Raw genomic sequence first — 16,571 nt, forward strand, 5'->3', positions numbered from 1 at the left:
GGTCTCTGGGGGAACTGAGCCATCTCCACACTCACTCTGATTGCCCCCCCACCCCCTTTCTTCTTTGTAACTAAGAGAATTGACAGACGGCCAAAGTGTCACATGTGGAATTTCATCCAGATTCATTTCTGATTTGTTGGCTCTTTTAAACTGTGAATTCTGCTGAAGAATTGGCCCTATGGTCAGGGGGTGGTTTTTCTCTGCCCCCAACCCTGTGCCTTGTAGAGTCCCCTCAGCAAAGTCTACTCAACTGATTTGTTTCTTTTCCAGCCCCTGTGTATTAGTGAGGATTTTTCAGAGAAACAGAACCACAAAGACTTGCGGGGGGAGAGAAGGAGAGAGAGACTTACTTTAAGGAATTAGCTCATGTGATTATGGAGACTGGCAAGTCCAAGTAGGCTGGCAGTATAGACCACCAGGCTGGAGACCCAGGGAAGAGCTGATGTTAATAGTTCAAGTCCAAAGGCCCACTACTGGCAGAATTCCCTGTGGCTCAGAGGTCAGTCTTTTTTCTGTTTGGGTCTTCACCTGCTTAGATGGGGCCCACCCACATCAAAGCAATCTGCTTTAAGTCCACTGACTTAAATGTTAATCTCATCCAAAAGCTCCTTCAGAGAAATATCCAGAATGATGTTTGTCCAAATATCTTGACACTGTGGCCCAGACAAGATGACCTGTAAAGTTAACCATCACTCCCTGTTTAGAGGACTCCTGTATTTCACCTGTTTCTTCTCTGTACCAGGCAAGATGATAACGAAGGAGGCCCAGGTCTCCCTCCCTGTCTCCCTGTTCTTCCTCCTACTCTACTCCTCCTCCCCTCCTCCTCTTCCTCCTTCTCCTCCTTTTTCTTCTTCTTTCTCTTGTGATCTCTCTGTCTCTGTCTCTCTCTCTCTCTTCTGTTTTCTTTCCTCATGGTTACACTGCCTTAGGGACAGCATAGTTTGAATTCCCAAATTTGCATGAAGGATAGTTTCCACACGAGCACCCATGTTTTCATGTTTATGCAACTTTGCCAACTCCTCCTTTTTTGCATGTTTATGACAATATCTAAATAACACTCTCGAATGCCTGCTCTGTGCTAGACACATCACACATCATCCCAGTTCACGCTCACCATTGCTCTGGGGACCCTGGCAGTGGGAAGAGCCTCCCCAGGGCACTGCTGCAAATCCATCAGCCCTTCTGTGATGGTGATGATACAAACAGCAGCTGATATCAGCCCAGCGTTGAGGACAGGCATGGAGAGGATCATCACCTGACAGATGAAGAAACTGAGGGTCAGAGAGGTGATGTGACTTAGCCGGGGTCCCATAGCCAGTCAGTGGGGGCTGGTTTAAAATCAGGGATTTTTTCCCTTTAAAGGCTCTCCTCATTCCATTTCATGCTACTGCACAATTCCCTTTAAAGCAAAGTATTTCCTAATTGCTTCATGAATAAAACAGGAAGGGGGTGCTCATTTAAAAATGAATGGTACTAACCCCACAAGGCAGGAAGTTTCCCTGTGCTGTGGGGAGAGGCTGGGACCCCATCTGTGGTCCTCACTGAACTCGCCTCCTTTCTCCCCTGGGGCTCCAGCATGACTGCAGCCACTGTAGACAACAGAGTGGCATTCTTTTCTAACCACATAAAGGATGACTTAGATTCAGCTTAAGATCTTCTAAACGGGCTTTGTTCTTGAATAATATTGACTGTGCTCCTAGTAAGTGGCAAGTGCTATCCTAGGCACTGGGATTTTAGCAGCAAACAAAACAGATAGGGCTTCCCTGGTGGCGCAGTGGTTGAGAGTCCGCCTGCCGATGCAGGGGACGCGGGTTCGTGCCCCGGTCCGAGAAGATCCCACATGCCGCGGAGCGGCTGGGCCCGTGAGCCATGGCCGCTGAGCCTGCGCGTCCGGAGCCTGTGCTCCGCAACGGGAGGACCCGCAACAGTGAGAGGCCTGCGTACCGCAAAAAAAAAAAAAAAAAAAAAAAAAACAGATAAAGCCCATGCTCTCAGGAGCTGATATTCTGGTGGGGAAAGCAGGCAATTAACAAAATAAATACATAAACCAAATAGTATTTTATGTGGATTATGATCTCATTTTTATAGTCATGTCCATCCATCCATCTGGCCGTCACTCCATCTGTCTGTCTATCCATCCATCCATTCACTTGTCCATTTGTCTACCCGTCCATCCATCCACCCATCTATCCATCAGTCCATCTGTCTGTCCATCCATCCATCCACCCACCCACCATCCATCCATCCATCTATCCATCTGTCCATCTGGCCACTCGTCCATCTAGCCACCTAACCACCCATCCATCCATCCACCCACTATCCATCATCCATCTATCCATTCACCCATCTGTCCATCTGTGTACCCGTCCATCCATCCCTCCATTCATCTACTTATGTATATGCCTAAAAATATTCCTGGAACGTGGTTTGCCTAATGGTACTGATAACTATTTCTGGATAGTGGCATTTGGAATAATTACTTTAACATTTTTATGCTTTTCTACATTGTTTGATTCCTTTAAATTAGCAGTATTTCTTAAAGATCAAGGCAAGGATGAAATATGCCAAGATACACCCAAACAACGGAAATCCGTGCCGGGTCCAGTGGTGGTGAAGCAGAACAGGAGAGAGGGACAGGCAGGGCCTGCTGTTAAGCCTGGTCTTTCTGCCACCGTCTTCTGCATGAACAGCCGGTCCCCACATTGCTTTGTGATTCATTTCAGTCTCTAGAAGTGACCCACACAGATGCTTTTTGTGTCACCACCTTCAGGAAGACTCGACCCAGTTAATTGACCTTTGTTAAGGATTATTTTATTGATCAGAAAGCTTCAGAGCTGGGAGAGCCATGGCAGTGGGCCGGCGGGTCCCCATATTCACCAGTGGGGATCCCGGTGATGAAGGGTTACTCCTCTGCCTCAGGAAGAAGTGAGTCTACAGGGTGTTGATGGAGTTTATCCTTCATTTATTCGACCCACGTCTGTTGATGTTTTTCTCTGTGCTGGGAACCGGGTTAAATGCTGGAGGTAGAGACGCATATGATGCTGACCCCATCCTAAAACCTCCCTGCAGAGATACATGAGAAATTGGACAACTGAATTTTATACAAGAATTGGACAGAAGAGAGTTGATTAACACCAGAGAAAAGCAGAGGAGAGGCATCTGTCCCAGAATGTGCGGTCAGGAAAGGCTTCCAGGAGCCCCACACGGGTGTAAAAACCAAAAGAATGAGTTGAGGAGAGCCAGACAGAGAGCACGTTGGGGAAGAGTGTACTACAGGCAGAAGGAAGCACACGGGTCGCAAGGAAAGAGCTTGGTATTTATAATAACACTTTTCCCCATCACGGCACTGAAAGCATTGGTCAGAGTAGTAAGCAGCCCCATGTTTCCAAATCCAGTGGTCAAGTCCATGTCTTTGTCCTTCTTGACCTCTCTGTGGCACTTGATCCACTGCCCTTTTCTTGAATATGTTCCCTCCTTGGCTTCCAAACCCTGGACACCTGGTTCTCTCCCAGCCCTCTGGCTACCTGTGGTCAAGCCCCTGTGTTGGATGCATCGTGGCCTTTGGACGTTGCGAGCCTGAGGACTCGGTCGTTGGACCTCATTCCCTCTCATCTACATTCACTCCCTTGCTGATGTCATCACCACACTGATTACCATCTAATCTTAGCTCCAGACCCCTGCCCTGAACTTGAGACTTGACATTGCCATTAGTGACTTAACCTGTCCAAACAGAACTCCGAGTGACTGACAGTCCCCTGTCCCAGGCTTGCTCCACTCATCTGAGTAAATGACACCAGTTACCCAGCAGCCCAAGTGAAAGATGGTGGAGTCATCCTTTATTCTTGTCTTTCAATGAACCTTGTTGGCTCTACCATCAAAGAGTCTCCCGCGTCCCACCACTTCTCACCACCTCCCCTCCACCACTCTGGCTCACACAGCTACCATCTCTTGCCTGAGATGCTGCCCCTCTGCTACCTCACTTGTTGCAGATGGTTCATGGCCCCTGTGTCATCCGAAGTCATCTTTAAAAAATGAGAATCAGCTCATGCCATTCCCACTGCTTAAATTCCTGCAGTGACTCCCCAGCTCACCATGAAGACAAGTCAAAATTCTCCCTACGATGAAAAGGTCCGTATGAGCTGATCCCCCGCCACTTGTCCCAACTTAACTGTTGTCACTCTCCTTCTCACACGGTCCATGCCAGCCACACTGGCCTCCTTCGCTCTCCATGAAACGTGCCAAGGATATCCCCACCTCAGGGTCTTTGCCCTTGCCTTCCCTCTGCCTGGAAAGCTCTTCCCTTCCATGTGCCCGTGGTTCACTTCCTCACTTCATTCAGGTCCCTGCTCAGACGTCACCTCCTCGGAGAAGCCTTCCCTGACTACCTGTCTCATATATCAGCCACCCCCGCCCCTCACCCTCTGTCTCTTTATCCTGCCTTGTTTTGCGTCCTGGCACCTACACTGCCTGATATGGGGTTTCTTTGTAGGCTTACCATCTGTCTCTTTGACTGACTGTGAGCCTCATGAAGGCAGAGACTTTGTCTGTGCTACTTACTGCTCTGCCTCCAGTGCCTGGAACAGGGTCTGGCGCCCAGTAGGACCCCATCGTGGTGTTGGTTGAATGAATAAGTGTACTAATAATCTGGCACAATGGCCCACCAAACATGTCTAAGTCCTAATTCCCAGAACCTGTGAATATGACCTTCTATGGCAAAGGGGATTTTGCAGATGTGATTAAGGATTTTAAGATGAGGGTGTTATCCTCGATTATCCCAGTGGGCCCTAAATATAATCACAAGTGTCCTTACAAGAGGAAAGCAGGAGTCACAGCTTGAAGAGAAGGCCATGTGAGAATGACAGAAGCAGGGATTGGAGGATGAACTTTGAAGGTGGAGGAAGGGGCCATACGCCAAAGAATGCAGGCAGCAGCTGACGCTAGGGAAGGCCAGGGAAGGGATTCTCCCCGGGAGCCTCCAGAAGGAGCCAGCCTGGGTGACCTTGACTTTAGCCCAGTGACACTGATTTCAGACTTCTGGCCTCCAGAACCGTAAGAGAATAAATGTGTGTTGTTTTAAGCCCAAGTTTGGGGTGATCTGTTACAGCTGCAATAGGAAGCTCATACAAATACTGTAACAACAGCAACGACCAGCACTCACTGAATGACCTTGATTTGTCAAGCACGGCACTTAGATGTCTTGTAAAGTCAGAATTCTTTTTAGGTGAAGGTAACAGAAATTCATTTCAAACTAGTTTGAGTGTAAACGAAATGTATTAATACCCTGACTGTCCCCTCCAAGAGCAGAGCTGAGCTCTGGGGGCTCAACTGGCAAAGGACTCTTTGTGGTTCTCTCTCCTTCTCTGTCTCTCTCCCCTGTTTCTTTGTGTCCACTAATAAGCTTATTCCACACAGGAAGGGACATGAAAGCTGACAGCCCCGAGCTGATGGCCTTTCAGCATCCAGCTCTCCTGGTTTTGCTGTATAAAGTGCTTTTTTCTCCTGGGTTTGCTGTGTAAAATCCCAGGGAAGGTCTCTGGTTGGCCAGGTGGCCAGGCATGCCCACGCTGTTGCTAGGAAAGGGAGTTTGCCTTCTTAACACAGACCAGTTTTACACGTCACAGCTCATTTTGTCCTCACAAAGCCTTTTGACATAGGTATTATTGTTAACTCATTTTACAATATGAGGGAGCTGGGGCCCGAAGAGAAATAAAGACACTTCCCAAGGACACACAGTTCTGTGCAGTGGGGCTGGGAGCCAACACAGGTTTAGGGGCGTGCGGAGCCTGCCTGTACTCTTTCTCCTTTTCAAACCTTTTTCTGAAATACTTTTAGGTTCACAAGACGTTGCAAAGCTAGTATGGGGAGTTCCAGTGCCCTGACCCCTGTTTCACTGTTCCCCCCCATGGTTGCATCTTACAGGACCCTAGGACAATATCAAAACCAGAAAGTTGACATGCATATAAAATGCATGTATAGTTCTGTGTCATTTTACCACATGTAGTTTAGCATGACACCGCATTTAAGATGTCGAACTGTTTGGTCACCACGAAGACCTGTTTGTGCTACGCTTTCATAGTTATATCCACTTCCCCTCCACACCCCCAACCCCGGCCGCTAAGCTCTGTTCCCCATCTCTAAACTTTGTCACCTCTGGAATGTTATTCACGTGGAAGTACAGCGGGGCCTGGCTCTTTTTACGCAGCGAAACGCCCTAGGGATCCATCCAGTTCTTTCCTTTCCCTGCAGACTGGTATTCCATGGCACGGCCATAGCACAGTTTCTTTAACCATCCACGGATTTGGGCACATTTCAGTCGTTTCCAGTCTGTGCTGTTCCCTCTGAGCCCTATCGCCTCATCGAACATGAGCAGAAGGAGAAATTACTAATGGGCCCAGGCTGCAGCTGTGAAGAGTGAGTGGAGAGAAGTTGGAAGGGATGGATAAAGGCTTGGGGAATGTCATGGCAAGCCAAGGCTGCTGGCCAAATAGATTTTTCCTGACAGCTCTGTGACTTTGGGAACACGGTTTCAAGACTGAGGTACTAAAATACTTATCTCCCTGGGACAAAAAGTCCTAAGACTGTGATCCGTTAAAACGTGCTGTTCGTCAAGGTTAGAGCCGTGAGGCCCTGAGTCCCTGCGTTCACTCCTCTAGGAGCTGAGACTGGCGTCCTACCTGTCGAAGCTGGCGATGCTGCCGGGGAGCACGCTGCGTTGGCTCCTGAGCGTGGCTGCGCCTGCAGCCTTGCAGCCCGAGCTGCTCTCCGTGCTGGATCCCGTGGGCCAGAGGCATCAGGACCACACAGCGGAGAGTGACGGTGGCGGGGTGCAGGCTGACCTGGGCAGGAGGGGGTGAGTACAGGGTGGGAAAACGAGGTCCCTGTAGAGAGAACGGATGGGAGAGGGGAGCGGGACCACGGGGCACAAGCACACCCGCCTTCCCAGGGGAGTTTCTTTGCTCAAGAAACAGACAGCATCCCAGAGAGTCGCTATGCATCCTCTGTGTAAGTCACGGCAGACCCAAGTATTTTGTCCACAGCTTCTCTTTTCATCACCAATTCATTTCCCCAGTAGGATCTTAAGAGAATAAGTTGCCTTGGGCTGTAAATATGCCATATATGCATATTTACAGCCCAAGGAATAAATAATAAAGGAAATAAATAAATACAATAAATACATAAAGAAAAAGAAGAAAAATATATCCATGGTTCTATCAGCTGGAGAAAATGGCTGTTAGCGTTTTGCTACCATTCTTCCTCCAGAACATGTTTCCTCTGCTGGGTTTTATGAGTGTGTGCATTGTGTGTGTGTGTGTGTGTGTGTGTGTGTGTGTGTGTATAGGAATCCCAGTATATACAACCTTGTGTCGTGCTTTTCAGAACCTTATATCAGAGGCAAGTTTGCTTATTACCTTTTGACTCTTGTCCACGTGCAGACGGCTTTCTAATCATCACACTATTTTGACGCTATTTCTGCTGTTTTTATTAACAAATTAAAATTCATACTTTTCCCAGTTATTGAAACATCTCCATAGATACTATTTTTAACAGCTGCCTGTTGTTCCACTGAGGTGTGTAGCATAGGGTATGTAACTGTTATCCTCTTACTGGACATTTAGTTTGCGTTCATTTCTCCTCAATTATGGGTAATGTTGCAGAGCTACTTTTTTAGGGTCAAGTTTCAGGTGTGCGTTTGATCAGTTAAGGGTCTTTATAAGTCAAGACATGAAGCGTGGCTGTGGATAAGGTGGGTTTGGGGCAGCCAGTGGTGCCACTTGAGAGCAGAATTTGCTGGGGGTGAGGCTACAGGGAAAGCCGCGAGCAGACCTGAAAGTGTTGAAGGCCAGGCAGTGAAGCCGAGGTCCTCAACCAGGACCCACAGGAGGCTGGGGACGGGTGTCTCGGAGCCCATGAGTCTTCCAAAATGGCATGATTGTGTGGAAAGGTGTGTATATACATTATTTTTCCTGACGCGTAAAGGGGGTCCCTGACTCAGCTGAGGGCTAAGAGTAGGGTTAGGGTGAAAGGAAGGATAGGAGCCTGGGAACAACAGCTGTTGAGCAGGGGTGGGAGTCCACAGGGGCTGGGACGAGCCTTCCTAGAGTTGGTGGGGCCCACCACGAGGGCTGGATGTGAGTGTGGTCACAGGAGCTGGGGTGTGGGTGGGGCCAGGGCTGGTGTGGGCGTGGTCAGAGAGCTGGGTGCGGTCAGAGAGTTGCATGTCTCAGCCTGGTTTCTCTCAGTGCCCAGTCAGGCAAGAGCATGAAGGTGGCAGATGTCGGTGGTGACGCTGGAGCAGGAATGTGCAGGGTCACAGCGATGTCACCTCTGCCTGAGGGCTGCCCACGAGGACCTTATTGACGGGCTCCCCTTCGGCCAGTTTAGTTTGGGAGGCTGGTAAGCCGGCATGGGCAGGTGGATGTGGGACAAAGCAGGAGCGCCCAGGTGGCGTGTCGCCAGGAGTGTGGAGCATGGGCATGCCCTTGTGTAGCCCGACCTCATGGCCAAGTAGACTGGATGACGTCTGGAGTCAAAAGCCACTCACCATAGCCTCTGAGGGCAGGGCAGTCACTACTCCTGTGTCCCGAGCGACTGGTACCTGGGCACACCGTCAGTTCAGAGTCTTGGGTTTCACGCAGCAGAAACTGACTGATGAATCTAAGCAAGAAAGGGTGTGTGAGGGACCTGTCAGAATCCAGGAAGAGCTGTACGCCGGGTCCCTGTATGGGCAGGACAAGGAGAGCACGGAGACCATCCTCTCTGGGTGCTCCCTTCAGAGGACCAGCCTTCTCTGCCCAAGAGCTAGACTCCTGGGACAGAGAGCCTGGCCCAGCGTGGGCAAGGGTCCTTCACCCCACCAGCTGGGCAGTGTGAACCAGCTGAGGCAGAGTATGAACTTGGCCAGAGGCAGGCATAGACAGGACTCTCTGCTACGCTGATCTTTACTGACTTAACTTGAGCCCAAGCCTGCGAACACCTCCCCACCCCCTATTCCTTATGCACTGTCCCTTCTTCGGTCGAGAATCACACCTCTTCACATGGCATGAGGACTCCCTGCCTCACCCACCTTCCAAGCTTCCACTGTGCCTTCTCAACCTTCTTATTCATATATTCATGAACACTCACTGAGATCCTAGCATGTCGACTGTCTTAGGCACTGGTGCACGTGGGAGAGTAAGGGGCAGTCCTGCTGCATGGGGTGTCCGCTCCAGCGGGGGAGGTGGACTGCACAGAAGCCAAGGCAGGAGCCCTTTCCTTCTCGAATGCACCATGCGCTCCCTGCTGGGCTACCAAGATCCAGCTCAAGTGTCCCGCATCTCGGCAGCCTTCCTTTATCTGACTGATGTCACCTGGGACCTGTCTGTGACCCGTGGATTGGGGACCCCTTGCGGCAGAGACCGTGTCTTGACTCGGCCAGAAAAGATCCTTGATCGGTGTTCACAGAGTGAATGAGAGAACAAACGTGAAAACTCTCAGGGTTTCTCATGTCAGCCAAAGGTCAAGCTGAGGGAAGGAGTCCCCATAGTGCTTTTTAAGATTTTGCTTCGCTTGAAGATTCTGTTCTTTTTGAAAATATAAGAACGCTCCCTTCTTGCCCTCAGGAAACATCAGGGCTGGTGGCAAGCCTTTGAGAGCAAACTTCGAGGAGAACTGATAAGCAGAGGATTAGAAAAGATGCTCTGGGCTCACAAGAGGAAGGAGAGGTAATGAGGGCATCTGCTCAGGTGGGCTGAGGAGGGCAGCCAGGCTGCCTGTGAGCTGGGAAGGGGAGGCGGAGGGGACCACAAAGGGAGGGTTACTGCAAACATGTCAACATTCCTTCCCTAAAGACCGCAGTCTTTATTCAAAGTGGGCTTAGTTTGAAGTGAAGTAAGCAGAGAAAGACAGATATCATATGATACCACTTATATGTGGAATTTTAAAAGTCATACAGATGAACTTATTTACAAAACAGAAATAGACTCACAGACATAGAATACCAACTTACGGTTACCAAAGGGGATAGCGGGGGCAGGGTGGGGAGGGATAAATTAGGAGTATGGGATTAACAGATACAAACTACTAGATATAAAATAGATAAGCAACAAGGATTTACTGTATAGCACGGGGAACTATATTCAATAGCTTGTAATAACCTAAAATGGAAAAGGTGCACTTTGCTGTACACCTGAAACGAACACAATATTGTAAATCAACTATACTTCAATTGAAAAAATAAATGCAAAGTGCACTTAGTTTATGAGCTGAAGATAGCCACCAGCTATCAGTGGGAGAATGTTGTCACTTATTAGCATTTTAATTGCAGTATTTATTTTAACTAATGGCTCTTTTTAAATGGAATCTCATTAGAAGGAGAATAAGTCCTTATAAATGTTCAGACTTTATAGTTTACAAAGCCCTCTCTCGCCTTGCTGCACTGAGCCTCCCCACTTCCTGGAAAGTGAGGGAAATGCCACGGCCACGCCTCACCAGCTCAGGGAGGTCAGAGGAAGAGACCCCATGCCTGCAGCTGTTAAAAGTGACCGTGGGATTTAGGGTCCCTTTATTTCCCTGAACTTCTGGGCCAGCGCTCTGCTCACTCTCTTGAGTGCCTTCTCTTTCAGCTGTGGTGATTGCTCACCTGGAGAGCAGAGGCAAGTTAGAGGCAGTGTGGTTTTAGGGTGCTACAAACAACAGACCAAGGGTCTCGCGTGTTTCCCACTAGAGATTCGGAAAAAGGGTAACGTGAGTCACAAGAGTTACGTTAGACCGTTTAACATACAAGGTTAAAATGTGATAACCAAAGTGTGCTCTGGAAACAGAAGATGTCCAAGAGAAGTGTCCTGCCCCTTCCATAATTTCTCAGGGCTCCGGTGAAGCCGCAGAGACAAGCTTCCCAAATAGTCCATGAATAAAACTCTGGGAGCCATTGATAATGGGCCAGGTATCAGAATTTAGTCCCAGAGAAATTAGAACCGGATACTGAGCCCAAACCAAGAAAATTAAATTCAAGCTGTGTACTGTGAAGCGCTCCACGAAGGAACGGAAGTCAGTTGTTCTAGATTAGCATGGGGATGGGGCCGCTGAATGCCTTCCTGGGCTGCACTGACACGGGTGGGCGAGTACAGATCAGGAGAACCCTGGCGCCACTGTCTCGGATCACTGTACTCGCCTTTTTGCCTTGAGATGCTGTGTACAATGGTGGGAGGAGGAGAGACTGTGAATCAGTCCGAGTTGCCTTTGAGTCCTTGCTCAGATCATGCAGCTGCCAGGGCAGGAGTTCGTGCTGAGGGGGATGGAGCCTCATTGGCCACGCCTGTTCAGGAAGGGCCCACGAGCCTACCAGTGGCCTCCAGTAGGTCGACCCCCAGTGACATGGCCTCGTCCTGCACCACTTGGGCACAGGACCCTGTGGCTTTCAGGTTGTAGAGCGCTCTCAGGAGGAGTCAGAACCATTATCAAGAGACTGGACTGCTTATGGGCAGGATTCCAGCAGTCCTTTTACAGGATATTCTCGAAGTGTGTTGCTCTGTCCTATTTCAAACACATTTTACCTAACTTCTAACTGTTGCTTTATAATCAGGTTTTATCAGCCTGCTTTTAGTGTGAAGCCCACAGGCAGGCGTGTCCTAGGAAATGTCTCACAATTGTTCCGGGGGCAGATGGGAGCTCTGATTTGTAGCACTTAGTTTCCGTGGTGTGAAACACTCCCACCATGGCTGATTCCGTGCTGACAATATGATGACCACAGGCTCACAAAACTCCACAAAAGTGAACAGTCATGAGTTGGTGAGAGCTGTCTGCAGCCACCGCTGCCACAGGCTTCAGCTAATCTCAGGGGCAACCTGGCAACCACAGGGAAAAACCTTTCTTTAAAAGACACTTGATTGGGGCCCTAGGGACAAGAGGGGGTTTTCCTAGAGAACTCTTTCAGGACACGGGAGAGTCAGTTGCCAAAAACGTCGTATCTGATCTTCTGTTCTTTCTTTAGCTTATTAAAGAAGACGTGTCCCCCTCTCAGAGAGAGGGTGATATTCTCTGGAAAAGGCAGTTGGCCACACCTGTCACTGGAGTCCGTTGGTGAACTGGCCCCGGTGCCCATTGTAGGGGCAGAAACCATTGATTTATTAAACACTGGCGAAAAGCTCTTTATCTTCAGAAATCCAAAGGAGCCGGAGATCTCACTGCACCTTCCTCCCAGGAAAAAGAAGAAGAACTTTCTGAATGCCAAAAAGGCCACTTGGGCCTTGGGCATGAACTAGCCCAAAGGAAAGCTCCAGGGAGTCTGAAGACAGAAAGATTTGTTTTCTCCTGCCCACGTGAGTGTGTGTATGCGTTTATAATGTACAACTTGCAGGTGTTAATTGCACTTGCAGAGGACAGATACATCCACTCTCCCTCCCTCACCACGACTTTCATGGACTCAGTTTAATCTGGTCCCATGAATTCCCAGATGGCCCATTTCCCTTCAGCATCGCAAAGGACATGAAGAGACGGGGGACCAGCCCGTGAACCCTCGTTGCTTTCAGTCCCACCTTGCTGAAGGTCTAGAGGAGTCCCGGGCCCCTAATTCACATCCCCTCAACACCTGGCTGAAGAGTGGGCTGTATGTTGAAGGCAAGGCTCTCTCTTCTCTCACATTGTGTGTTTGTTACATATGCTATTTTTATCAAGGGAGCTTTTGAAAGAAGAGCATTTTCCCTAAAGCTCTTCTCAAGGGAACTCGTCTTTGCTTTCTGTAGGAACCATTTATTTTTAATCCCTTCTTGGGTTTTGGCCATCATGATGTTCAATGGAAATTTGCCCTCCATCTTTCCAGGGGCCAGAAGATGCGCCAACCACTGGGCGATACCATATCCAACTCAAATCAGGAAACTCAGGCTTAAGAAGGTGAGGGGATTTAGGCAAGATGATAAAGCCACTAAGTAACAAAGTCAGGACTCACTGAACTCTTTACGGCCCCAAACCCTTGTCCCTTCTCCTGGACTTGGTAAATGGACACATACCTGCCCTCAGGTGTTTGCCAGCAAACTGACTGCACACAGGTCCTCGTGTTGCACAAAGTGCTTTCCTGTGCCCTGACCCTCTCCATCCTCACAGTGTGGTTGGATCATTATATGAGCTTTTCTGAGAACCAGGCAAAGAATACAATTATAATGGGTCTTTCCTAAGCGTGGGAAATGATTAGGGAGGGAATCCTGTCACCAACGAGAAGAAAAGGGATTCTGATGAAGCATCTCTTACATGAGAGTTGCTTCTAGACCCTTACAGCTACTTGAACCCACTTTTTTTTTATATATACAGCAGGTTCTTATTAGTTATCTATTTTATACATATTAGTGTACATATGTCAATCCCAATCTCCCAATTCATCACACCACCACCACCGCCGCCACTTTCCCCCCTTGGTGTCCATATGTTTATTCTCTACATCTGTGTCTCAATTTCTGCCCTGCAAACCAATTCATCTGTACCATTTTTCTAGGTTCCACATATATGTGTTAATATACGATATTTGTTTTTCTCATTCTTACTTCACTCTGTATGACAGTCTCTAGATCCATCCACGTCTCTACAAATGACCCAACTTCGTTCCTTTTTATTGAACCCACTTCTTAATCCTTGACAATACCCAGCAGATGAGGATCACTACTCCCGTTTTACAGCCAAGGAAACTGAGACTCAGAAAGTTTAAGTAACTCGCCTGTGATCACACCATGTGTAAGGGAGGAATCCTCACTTTGAACCCAAGTCTCCTAGCTTTCAAACCCTTACCTGCCATGAGACATCGCATTGCCTTTGGCAACCTGAAGGTCAAGTCTTATTTGCAGTTTCCCATCAGCATGCGTGCAGCATGGTGATCAGGGATCTTTGCCTGGAGTTGCACTTCTTCCGGGGGCAGCTGTGTACCATCATAGTGGCTGCCAGTTGGCCATATCTCTGCATTAGCAGATATGCACAAGTAAGCAGTTAAAATGCAGGAGAGAAGAGTGGATGGGGTCAGTTTTCCCATCAGAAGCTCAAGTGAGAAGAGAGAGGAGAGAAAGAACAGTGATTTTCACACAGGATAGTGGAGTGGAAAATGCATGGTCTTTGATGTAAGCTTACTTAAGTTCAGATCCTGCTCTGCTGCTCGTGAGCTGTGTGTCCTGTGGAACTCACCTGACCTTTCAGAGCCTCATATTCTTCATCAACAAAAGGATGATGAGAATCCCTTGTTATGAGGATTAGATGAAACTGGATCAGTAAAGTGTTTGGTGGTGGTGTGCACCTGCCACATCTATGTCCTTCTGTATTCCTTGAAGGTGACCCATCTGCCTTTCTAATAATTTCCTGATTCTAGGACTCTGCTAGAATTATGCATGGTTGAAAATAGATTGCACATAAGGATTCGAAAAAATAGGTCAAAATTATGGGCTGAAGGCTGATTGAATATATTATTAGCAACAACAGGAGGTGCTCAAACTATTCAAAATACAGCATTTGAACCTAATAATAACTCGTTATGTTAATAGACAAAGACTAGCTATTGCTTTAATTTCTCTAAACTCACTGCATGAGAAACACGAAGATGTGATAGGGAAATCTTGTGCTCCTGGAATCTGGTAGCTCAGGTTTAAATCCTGGCTCTACAACTTTTAAGCAAGTCACTTTACCACTCTGAATCTTAGTCTCCTCATCTGTAAAACAGGGGTCCTAATACCTACCTTAGGGTAGGGATGTCACAAAGAGTGAAGATATTGGATATTATATAAAATGTTTGTGTTCAATAAAATGTTGATATGCAATAAATGTAGCTTATTTATTATGTTTTTACATACAACATTGAGCTTTGTGGTTCCTTTCATTCCTGTTTTCACCCAACATGAAGACAGTGACCCTTCTAGAAGGGCTGTACCTGCCACAATACATGGAAGCCTATTCATAAGAGAGAAGCTCCAGGGAACTTGAATTGAGAGGACTTGGTTTCAAGATGGGGCTCCATTACTTACAAGTTGGAAGAATTTGAGAAAATTGCTAACCTCTCTGAGGCTCAGTGTCCCATGGATCATGTCTTCTAAGAGTTCAGTCTAGTTAAGTTGACAGACACAAAAATCAATCATCGTTAAGTGCAAGGGATAAAATAGAGTTCTGAAAACCATGCTGTGGGAGTTTGGGAGTGAGATGCAGCCTGACTGGGGATATTTGGGGACAGCTTTAAGCTTTTGACCCCAAATCTTTATCTCCAGACTGGACTTCCTCTTGGGCTCCAGACACATTTGTCACAGATGCCTGTCCAGCCCTGAACCCATTGGCTTCCTATGAAACCTGTTCCACTATGGGATGTCTCATCTCTGAGTAGATGGTACCAAGTCAGAAACCTACATGTCATCCTAGACATCTTCCTGTTTTCAACCCCCAAATATGATGACTACGTCTTGCTGATTGGACTACTGCATTAACCTTCACATTGATGCCCTCTTCCTCCCCTCCACTCCTTCCCAGGCCATGTCTCTCCTGGATGGTGCCAGCAGCGTCCATTCTTTCCAGGTTGTCTCAAGTCAATTTGTTCTATGGTAGCCATATCTGAGTCACTCCCTTGCTGAAAGACCTCCAAAAACTTTTCAATGCCTACAAGACCTCCATGAATTATCTGCTAATAACCTTCCTACCCGTGTCTCTAGGGGAAGCCTCTACTTTCCACGGAGCCACTGATTGGCAATGAGACACAAAGAAGAAGGTGGATCTGGGTTTGCCTCCTGGATCTGCCATTTACTCTGTGGCCCTAGAGAAGCTACCTAATTTCTGTGAACCTCTGTTTCCCTCGCCTGTTTTATAGGATTAATGAAGTGATACTGTAATGTGTCTGCTGCAGGGAACACACAATAAATGCTAGCTATTATTGTTGTCTTAGAAAGTTTGTAAACAGAGTGACATGATATGATTTGTTTTAGAAAGGAACTCTAAAGGTCTTATGGAGGATGGTCCAGGAGTAGAAGCAGTTACTTGGGCTTTTTATTGGCTTCTGTATTCCAATACACAGCTACAGGTAGGGAGTGTGGAGATAATTCTGTTTCTGCTTTGTATGCGTCCTTGCTTGTCTGGCCTTTGTTTGCCAAAATTACCAGCAACCACTCCACCAACAACAGCACTAACACCATTACTCGTGAGTTTGCTTTCTCTGGATCAGGCACATCACTTGAAGATTTATCTAAATTTTTCCTAATCCTCAAGAAGACCAGGTAGAGGAGATGTTACTAATCTTATTTGACAGATAACCTGCTATGAAATGACCTTACTCATCATTAATGTATATGGGAACGACCATTTCTCACCCACCTGAGAGTACTTCCTCCCTGATTTTACTGCACCCCTACTTCATTTGTGTGGTAACATGTTCAGGGGAAGGGGATTCCTCTGCCAGCCCCAGGAGATGAACCATCACTGACTCCCAGAGTTTCCTTACAGGCTGTGGGGGTGATGCTAAAGATCTCTGCCTTTTATTTAACGGGGGTGTTTAGACCATTATATTTAATGTATTTGTTGATATTTGTTGTGTTTGCATTTTAATCTACCAAATTGCTATTTCGTTTTCCATTCTTTGACATGTTATT

At 47.6% G+C, this 16,571-nt stretch overlaps 1 protein-coding gene across 10 annotated transcripts in view; it reads left to right on the forward strand.

Annotated features, from left to right (window-relative positions):
- EVC2 (EvC ciliary complex subunit 2) overlaps window positions 1-14,773 on the forward strand; it is a 140,957-nt gene extending 126,184 nt beyond the window's left edge. For 8 of the 10 annotated variants that reach the window (XM_073805036.1, XM_073805038.1, XM_073805037.1 and 5 more), the window contains 3 exons: window positions 6,654-6,850; window positions 9,600-9,701; window positions 11,969-14,773. In XM_073805036.1, the coding sequence (XP_073661137.1) occupies window positions 6,654-6,850; window positions 9,600-9,701; window positions 11,969-12,239 (570 nt within the window). In that variant the 3' untranslated portion in view covers window positions 12,240-14,773. Of the gene's footprint in view, window positions 1-6,246; window positions 6,412-6,653; window positions 6,852-9,599; window positions 9,702-11,968 lie in introns of those variants that run through there. The other 2 variants (XR_012331931.1, XR_012331932.1) reach the window with 1 other exon arrangement.
- Window positions 14,774-16,571: the final 1,798 nt, after the last annotated feature.

The sequence above is a fragment of the Tursiops truncatus genome, chromosome 5 (genome assembly GCF_011762595.2).
Source record: "Tursiops truncatus isolate mTurTru1 chromosome 5, mTurTru1.mat.Y, whole genome shotgun sequence".
NCBI lineage: Eukaryota > Metazoa > Chordata > Mammalia > Artiodactyla > Delphinidae > Tursiops > Tursiops truncatus.